This window comes from Neomonachus schauinslandi, chromosome 5 (assembly GCF_002201575.2).
Source record: "Neomonachus schauinslandi chromosome 5, ASM220157v2, whole genome shotgun sequence".
NCBI lineage: Eukaryota > Metazoa > Chordata > Mammalia > Carnivora > Phocidae > Neomonachus > Neomonachus schauinslandi.
The window spans coordinates 11,046,807-11,055,374 of NC_058407.1; the positions used below are offsets into that span (position 1 = coordinate 11,046,807).

General features: G+C 63.7%; 1 protein-coding gene across 1 annotated transcript; it reads left to right on the top strand.

Moving 5' to 3' along the window:
• Positions 1–451: 451 nt before the first annotated feature.
• ELFN2 (extracellular leucine rich repeat and fibronectin type III domain containing 2) lies at positions 452–2,916 on the top strand. The gene is given in 2 exon segments (XM_021687638.1): positions 452–2,140; positions 2,143–2,916. Coding segments are annotated over 2 exon segments (2,463 nt in total).
• Positions 2,917–8,568: the final 5,652 nt, after the last annotated feature.

The window sequence follows — 8,568 nt, forward strand, 5'->3', positions numbered from 1 at the left end:
CGCGCTCCCTCCTCAGAGCTTCACTCTCCAGCCTCCCGTGGGAATCGTGGGAATCGTCTGAAGTTCTGAGCCCAGAACCGGAGGAGGAGGAAGAGGAGGAGGAGGAGGAGGAGGAGGAGGAGGAGGGAGAGGAAGTCGAGTCTCGAGAGCCTGTGCACCTTCCCAGAAACAGGCGGTGGGGCTGTGTCCCGGTGTGTGTCCCGGTCCCGGTGGCCCACGCCTGCTGCTAGCGCCCCGGAGGACCCCCCACCCCACCCCGCAGTTGGCACCGGCCGTGTCTGCTTCTCCCGGGGCCCCTGTGCCGGGGGTCGCCCCCAAGATGGTGGCGGCCCCAGGGAGGACTGTGCCGCCAGCCCCAGCCTCCCGCTGCTAGGTGCCCCCCACGCCCCGGCCCCCCTGCCCCCCCAAGCCCGGCCTTCCCCGGGGGGGGGGGGGGGCTGCGGCCGGCGCCATGCTGCGCCTGGGGCTGTGTGCTGCCGCCCTGCTGTGTGTGTGCCGGCCGGGCGCCGTGCGCGCCGACTGCTGGCTCATCGAGGGTGACAAGGGGTACGTGTGGCTGGCCATCTGCAGCCAGAACCAGCCCCCCTACGAGACCATCCCGCAGCACATCAACAGCACCGTGCACGACCTGCGGCTCAACGAGAACAAGCTCAAGGCCGTGCTGTACTCCTCGCTCAACCGCTTCGGGAACCTCACCGACCTCAACCTCACCAAGAACGAGATCTCTTACATCGAGGACGGCGCCTTCCTGGGCCAGTCGAGCCTGCAGGTCCTGCAGCTGGGCTACAACAAACTCAGCAACCTGACCGAGGGCATGCTGCGCGGCATGGGCCGCCTGCAGTTCCTCTTCGTGCAGCACAACCTCATCGAGGTGGTGACGCCCGCCGCCTTCTCCGAGTGCCCGAGCCTCATCAGCATCGACCTGTCCTCCAACCGCCTCAGCCGCCTGGATGGCGCCACCTTCGCCAGCTTGGCCAGCCTCATGGTGTGCGAGCTGGCCGGCAACCCCTTCAACTGTGAGTGCGACCTCTTCGGCTTCCTGGCCTGGCTGGTGGTCTTCAACAACGTCACCAAGAACTATGACCGCCTGCAGTGCGAGTCCCCGCGCGAGTTCGCCGGCTACCCGCTGCTGGTGCCCCGGCCCTACCACAGCCTCAATGCCATCACCGTGCTCCAGGCCAAGTGCCGCAACGGCTCGCTGCCCGCCCGGCCCGCCAGCCACCCCACGCCCTACTCCACCGACGCCCAGCGGGAGCCCGACGAGAACTCGGGCTTCAACCCCGACGAGATCCTCTCGGTGGAGCCGCCGGCCTCGTCCACCACGGATGCGTCGGCGGGGCCCGCCATCAAGCTGCACCACGTCACCTTCACCTCGGCCACCCTGGTGGTCATCATCCCGCACCCCTACAGCAAGATGTACGTCCTGGTCCAGTACAACAACAGCTACTTCTCCGACGTCATGACGCTCAAGAACAAGAAGGAGATCGTCACGCTGGACAAGCTGCGGGCGCACACCGAGTACACCTTCTGTGTGACCTCGCTGCGCAACAGCCGCCGCTTCAACCACACCTGCCTGACCTTCACCACGCGGGACCCCGTCCCGGGCGACCTGGCGCCCAGCACCTCCACCACCACCCACTACATCATGACCATCCTGGGCTGCCTCTTCGGCATGGTCGTCGTGCTGGGCGCCGTCTACTACTGCCTGCGTAAGCGGCGTGTGCAGGAGGAGAAGCAGAAGTCGGTCAAGGTCAAGAAAACCATTCTGGAGATGCGCTATGGGGCAGACGTAGATGCCGGCTCTGTGGTCCACGCCGCCCAGAAGCTGGGCGAACCCCCCGTGCTGCCCGTGTCCTGCATGTCCTCCATCCCCTCCATGATCGGGGAGAAGCTGCCCACCTCCAAGGGGCTGGAGGCCGGGCTGGACACACCCAAGGTGGCCACCAAGGGCAACTATATCGAGGTGCGCACGGGCACGGGCGGGGATGGCCTGGCCCGGCCCGAGGATGACCTCCCGGACCTGGAGAATGGCCAGGGCTCGGCCGCTGAGATCTCCACCATCGCCAAGGAGGTGGACAAGGTCAACCAGATCATTAACAATTGCATTGATGCCCTCAAGCTGGACTCGGCCTCATTCCTGGGGGGGGGGGTGGCGGCGGCGGGGACCCCGAGCTGGCCTTCGAGTGCCAGTCCCTCCCCGCGGCCGCCGCCGCCTCCTCGGCCGCCGCCCCCGGGGCGCTGGAGCGCCCCAGCTTCCTCTCACCCCCCTACAAGGAGAGCTCCCACCACCCCCTCCAGCGCCAGCTGAGCGCCGACGCCGCCGTGGCCCGCAAGACCTGCAGCGTGTCCTCCAGCGGCTCCATCAAGAGCGCCAAGGTCTTCAGCCTGGACGTGCCCGACCACCCGGCTGCCGCGGGGCTGGCCAAGGGCGACTCCAAGTACATCGAGAAGGGCAGCCCCCTCAACAGCCCGCTGGACCGGCTGCCGCTGGTGCCGGCGGGCAGCGGCGGGGGCGGCGGCGGGGGCGGCGGCGTGCACCACCTGGAGGTGAAGCCCGCCTACCCCTGCAGCGAGCACCGACACAGCTTCCCAGCCCTGTACTACGAGGAGGGCGCCGACAGCCTGAGCCAGCGCGTGTCCTTCCTCAAGCCGCTGACCCGCTCCAAGCGGGACTCCACCTACTCGCAGCTCTCGCCCAGACACTACTACTCAGGTTACTCCTCCAGCCCTGAGTACTCATCCGAGAGCACGCACAAGATCTGGGAGCGCTTCCGGCCCTACAAGAAGCACCACCGGGAGGAGGTGTACATGGCTGCCGGCCACGCCCTGCGCAAGAAGGTCCAGTTCGCCAAGGACGAGGACCTGCACGACATCCTCGATTACTGGAAGGGGGTCTCGGCCCAGCAGAAGCTGTGACCCTCTCCTTCCCGGTGAGGCCGGAGGGGGAGGGCTGGGGGCACCCCCGGGGAAGGGCCCGGCGGCCGGGCAGGGGGAGGGGGCGGCGCTGGGGGGCCGCGGCCGAGGAGTGGACGCACACGCACACCCGCACGCACGCACCCATGCACACACCTGACCACCACCTGACTGTGAACAGCCACCACCCGACAACAACGGACAGGAAAACAAAGACACGTTCTCCTTAAAGTTTACACACTGATACCGAAACCAGTCGTCTTTACTGTGCTGCCCAGGGACTCTGCTGGGGTGTGCGGGGCTGGGGGGCGGGGCGCAGGCCCGGAAGCCAGAAGGGGGTGTGGGGTCTGGGGCTCTGGGACTAGGCGGAGGAGTCTGGGGCAGAGAGAGGGTCCTCCCCACCCCCTACTCTGGGGACAGGTCACTTGGAGATTTAGCACCAGGCAGATACTGGGCCTCATTTCCTTTCTTTTATGGCTGGGGAAACTGAGGCCCAGAGAAAGGAGGTGATCACCCCAGGGCCACGTGGCAGGTTAGGCAGTTTCCCAACTTCCCAGCCCAGTGCTATCCCCCACCCTTCGCCCGCCACCCCCTTCCAGAGCTGTGGTCTCCTGGGGCTGAGGGACTTGAGAAATCAGGCAGGTGCTTTTCCTTTCTGGAAAGCCCCACGGCCACGCCCCCGAGCGTGGAGCTGTGATTCATCACGCTGGGGGTCCTTCGCCCCCCCGGCCCCCCCAACGCCAGCACCCAGGAGAGACGGGAGGTCTTGCTTGCAAGAAAGGAGCAGAGGCACGGGGCCATTCCACCAGCCCCCTTCAAGTGTCTTCCAAGTAGCCTGGGAGCTGCTTCTGGGGTCTGAGCAGAGAGCAGCTGGGCCTCCTCCCACCGCCTCTCAGGTGCAGGCCCCCTTGCCCCAGCCCCCTAGCCTCTCTGGGCCTCTAGGACCCCTCCTCATCCCAGAGGGCAGCAGTGAACTGTGATGCCTGGGAGCAGTGGGGAGGCAGGGTATAAGGGGGGGGTCTTCCTGCCTGGGCCCCCCACATCCTGGTCTCCCACCTTCCTGACCCCCATCATGGGATCTCGGGGCAGCATCTCGGCCTGCCCAGGGGGAGGAGGGCTTTCCCAGGCTTACTCACCCACCACCTCTTGGCTGCCCCTCCTTGCCCCACCCCCTGGCCAGAGGGGCTCCCATGTTTCCATGGAGATGGCCGCTTCCCCCCTTGCTGACCCCCACCCAACATCGAACAAAGCACAAATAGTGAGCACCACCCCCCTGCTGGGGTGGGGGGGAAGCAGGCAGGTTCGTAGGGCCCCTCCCTCTCCCTGGCCAGCTTCTGTCGCCATGGCAACGCAGGGCCTGGCAGTTGGGACTGTTGGGCTCCTGGGGTTTCTCTCTCAGTGTGGGCGGCAGAGGGTGGTAAGGGAGGGCAGGCCCAGGCGGCCGCAGCCTTTTTCAACAGCTAGGGGCTTTCAGGGTCGAGTCTGTGGGGGGGCGGGGCACGCAAATCTGGGGTCCTGAGACCGTGGGGGCTTGAACACACTGTCAGGGTGCTGGGGGGCCCTTCACCTTTGATTAGGACGTGGGCCAGTGGGGGATGGGGACGCCTGTAGCCTTGCCCACCTGCCAACGTGCTCCTTGGCTCCCCACCCACCTCAGGATGGGGAGGAGCCCGCTCAGCTCCCCCCACACCCCTGCCGGAGACCCCCAGCCTCTGGCCTGTCACCCTGTTGGGTTTCTTGAGATTTGGGGAGTGTGGCTGGGGGGTGAGGGTGGGCACTGGGGTGGGACTAAGACCTGTACTGTGTGGGGGGGTTGCTGACCAGGAAAGCTAGTGCCATCTCCTGGGTTGGTGGGTGGTCTAGCGACCTTCCTTCCCAGGGTACAGACTGGGAGAGGACTGCTGGGGGGTGCTAGGGCTCAACTGAGCACCTTTCTTACACCCACTTGGGGGACAGACCAAACCCAGGGCTCATTTTGGGGGTGACATTTGCAAAGAAAGGACTGTTCTTCTGGGGAGTAGAGAGGAGGGGGCCAGCATGGATATGCAGAGCAGACCTCCCTCAACTCCCGAAACCTGCCCCCCCAACCCCTCCTCACACCAGATTGGCAAAACTGAGAACAGCAAGCAGGCAAAGCCAGTGGTGTGAGAAAGCAGATTCCTGTTATATTTGCATGACGATTTTACTGTATTTTTCTGAGCAAACATCTGTCGTGTATGTGCCAGTTTGTCCCAACTCCCAGGCCCCCCTCCCCGCCGCCCCCTCTTGCCCACATTCCCTCTGTTGTGATCTGACAAGCAGCTCTTGAAACCTGGGGAGGGGCCAGCTCTGCAAAAGACCCCAAACAAGTGCCACTGAGACGCAGCCCCTGCCCCACACCTGTCTCCTGTCTCTCTGAACGTTGGACCCACAAATGCCGCCTCGCCCCGTGGGCCCCCGGTTTCGTGCCCTCGCCCTTTCCCCTCCTCCCTGCCAGGGAACGGTAGCGCCAGGGAAGGGAGCGTGGGGGGACCTCTTTGTCCCACTTGCTGTCATTTTTCAGATGAAGACGTTGGGGACCCCCGAAGAAGGAAGGGGGCTGGGTGACTTGGCTACCAGGTTGGGGGGCAGTCACACTGCTGAATCCGGGGGGCTAAGGGCTCGGGGCTTCGTGGGTGGCTTTATGGGGAGACTTGGGGTCCTGAGGGAGGAACCCATGGAAGGAGCCGGGGCCGGGGTTGGCCTGGTCTTACGGGAGATGACACTTCCCACAGGGAGGGTTCTCGGCAGCGGGAGCCCCCCACCCTTGCCATTCCCCCATCATTCCTGGTTGAAGATGACCTATAAAAGCCTCAGGCCATCTTACTTCGGGGGCTTTAAGGATAGGTCTCTGTCTTAACAGCGAGGGCCTTGCCACTCCAGGAGGGAAACGACCTTCCCAACCTAGATCACACCAATCTTTGAGGCAGAATAGGATCTAGCTCGGGCCTCTGGCCTCCTGGCCAGGCTGGGTCTTCAGCTGCCCGGCCAGGCCCCTTGATCTGGGAGAGGGGCCAGTGCGCTGCAGGCCACCTTGGAGGTTTTCCTGCATCTGTGTCCTGTGTCCTATTCAGGACCATTCTTCCCCGGCAGGGAGCAAAATACTCACGAAAGACGAATGAACATTTATGTCATGGAGTCCGGCCGGCTGAGGGCCCCGTGGTTGTAATGGCCTTGAGCACGGTGGGCCTGGGCTATGGCCTGGGCAGACGGGGAGGGCAGGCAGCCAGGAGAGAAGGGAAGGGGGGTGACGTGGGAAGGGGGGGCAAGCCGGCTGGAGGAGATGTGGGTGCCATACCCTGGAGGCCTCCTTGCCTTGGGTCATGCCTGGGCTTTGCTGTCCCTGTCACAGAATCTCCAGAGGAAATTCCTGGGTGCCTGTCACTGGAGAGTGGCACCAGGAGGGGCTACTCTCCTCACCTGGAGGGCTAGCCCTGCTAACCCCCTGTTGGAGCTAATGGCCTTCCAGAAGTGAAACGTGGAGGTCTGGAGGGAAAAAAAACCAAACCCAAAACAAAACCTTAGTCTGGTGTGGATACCTCCTCAGGGGTCCCGGGGCCTGCCCCTGCCTGCTGGAGGCCCCTTGCCTCCATACCCTTCTTAGGCTGCCTGGGTCCAGGCTGGGCAGGGGAGTAGCGGGTAGGGCTGTCTGCGGGGCGGTGGGAGTGGAGAGACCCACTTGGGAAGAAGAGTAGGCCTGCGTAGCCCCAGAGACCAGGGAGGCAGGGGAGAGTCTGGGCTTGGCCGAGGGTCTGTTTAAGGTTTTCCACTGAATGTCGCTCACTGTCCCCACTCTCAGAAAGTTAACAGAGGGGAAACAGAAGTTCAGGAAAGGGAAGGAAAGAGATCTTCTAGGGTCTTGAAACCAGTTAGGGACAGACTGAGTCCAAGAAGGGGGCCAGGCATGGGGGACAAGAGTAACACGCCCCAGCTTGTAAGGGGCCTACATGCAGAGAAGGGGCAGCCACAAAGGGACAGAAGGACGCTGTGCAGAGAATTAAAACAGGGTGATGGAGGGGGGAGGGATGGGCTCGGAGGACTAACCACGAGGGCCAGACTAGAGGGAGAGGGTGACGGGTGGGTGGCTGGATGTCCCCAGGAACCTCCTCAGGTGGCCCCACTCTGTGGCCCCCACCCCGTCCGAGGCAGCCTCCCCTTCAGCAGCATCCCACCCCATTCCTGGCTGAGCAGGGCTCTTTCTGGGTGGAAGCACTGGGGGGGGGGGCGACCCCCAGGGGCTTAGAGGGGCAGGGCTGACATGGGGCTTGCCTGATCCCAAGTGCTTTCTCCTCCCCACCGAGACTTCTGCTCCGCAGCGCCCTCTGCCCTCCGGCCCGGGAGCTGCCATGCTCCCTGTCCATCCTGACCCTGTGTCCTCGCACCTTTAAGACAGAACCAGTATTTACACTTTTTGCCTCTCCTGCCTGCCTCAAAGGCCTCATTAAAGGTCCCTCAGTGCTGCTGAGCAGAGGGAGGGGAAGGGGGTGTCGAATGGGGTGGGTGGGAGGCTCTGGGCGTCCTCTTGCTTCCCTTGCCCCTCACCAAACAAGCACAGGGCTGGACAGGGGCAGGGGTCCATCCTCGCTGCCTCCTTCCCCCCCCTCCCTTCCGCCCTTCCTTCCCCCCCTCCCTCCACAAGAGCCGCCAGCCCCATGGGCCCTGCGGCTTGGCACCTGGTTTGGGTACTGCAGAGCTGGTCGCCCGGCCCTGGGCTGTGAACCTGTGAACCCTAGCTGTGTGTGGACCTTTTCCTTCCCTGGGGGGCCCAAAACCTCTCCTTTTCTTCTTTTAGGGGGGTAACTTCGTTTATTTTTCTCTTCCCTGTATCTGCCTCTCCCTCCTCCCGATTTCCTGTTTTAAACTGAATGGCACGAAATTGTTTTCCTCAACTCGAAGATTCCTGTATGGAGAGAATCAATTTCTATATTTGCAATAAATTTCTTATTTAAAACAACAGGGCCAAGGTCTGTGTTGAATGTCGACCCCCTCCCCCTCTCCCCCGCCAAGTGGGAGTCCGGGCACCTCCAGTTTCCCTTTCTCACCAGAGCCCCACACGCAGGGTTGAGGAATGGGGCTCCCTGGATGGGCAGTCACCACCCACGGTGTCTGCCGGAGGGCAGGGGCTGGCAGGAGACGAGAGGGTCACGGTCCCCCCACACCCCACAAGCTGGCAGGCTGGGGGCCTGATGGCGTCTCTTCCTGAAAACCCGGGAGGCCCTCCACCAGCTGCCCGTGTTCCCCTCCGGGTACCCTGGCCTCCATCGTCCCTGCACTCGGTCAGACCTGAGGAGACGGACAGGGTGTGGGCATTATAAGTCTCGGCTGATGCCTAGGGATTATGTCCCCTAGCCAGTGGCCAAGGACCCCGATTTCCCATAGGCCGCTTCTAATTGCTCTGTGCCCTTGGAGAGGGGAGAAGTGGGGCCCAGCGGGTCTCCTCTGGGCTACTGTCAGGCCAACTTCCCGGCAGCCTGCCGAGTCCCACTGGGTCTCCAGACAGGTCTGCTGCCCTTTTCTCCGCAGTTACGAACCACCCCAGCTCCTTCTCCGGGATCAAGAGATGCGGCTTGTCTCTCTGGTCAGGCACGGGGGTCGGGTCTTCATCCAGGGAAACCCTTGCTCAGGTGGGGCCTGGGG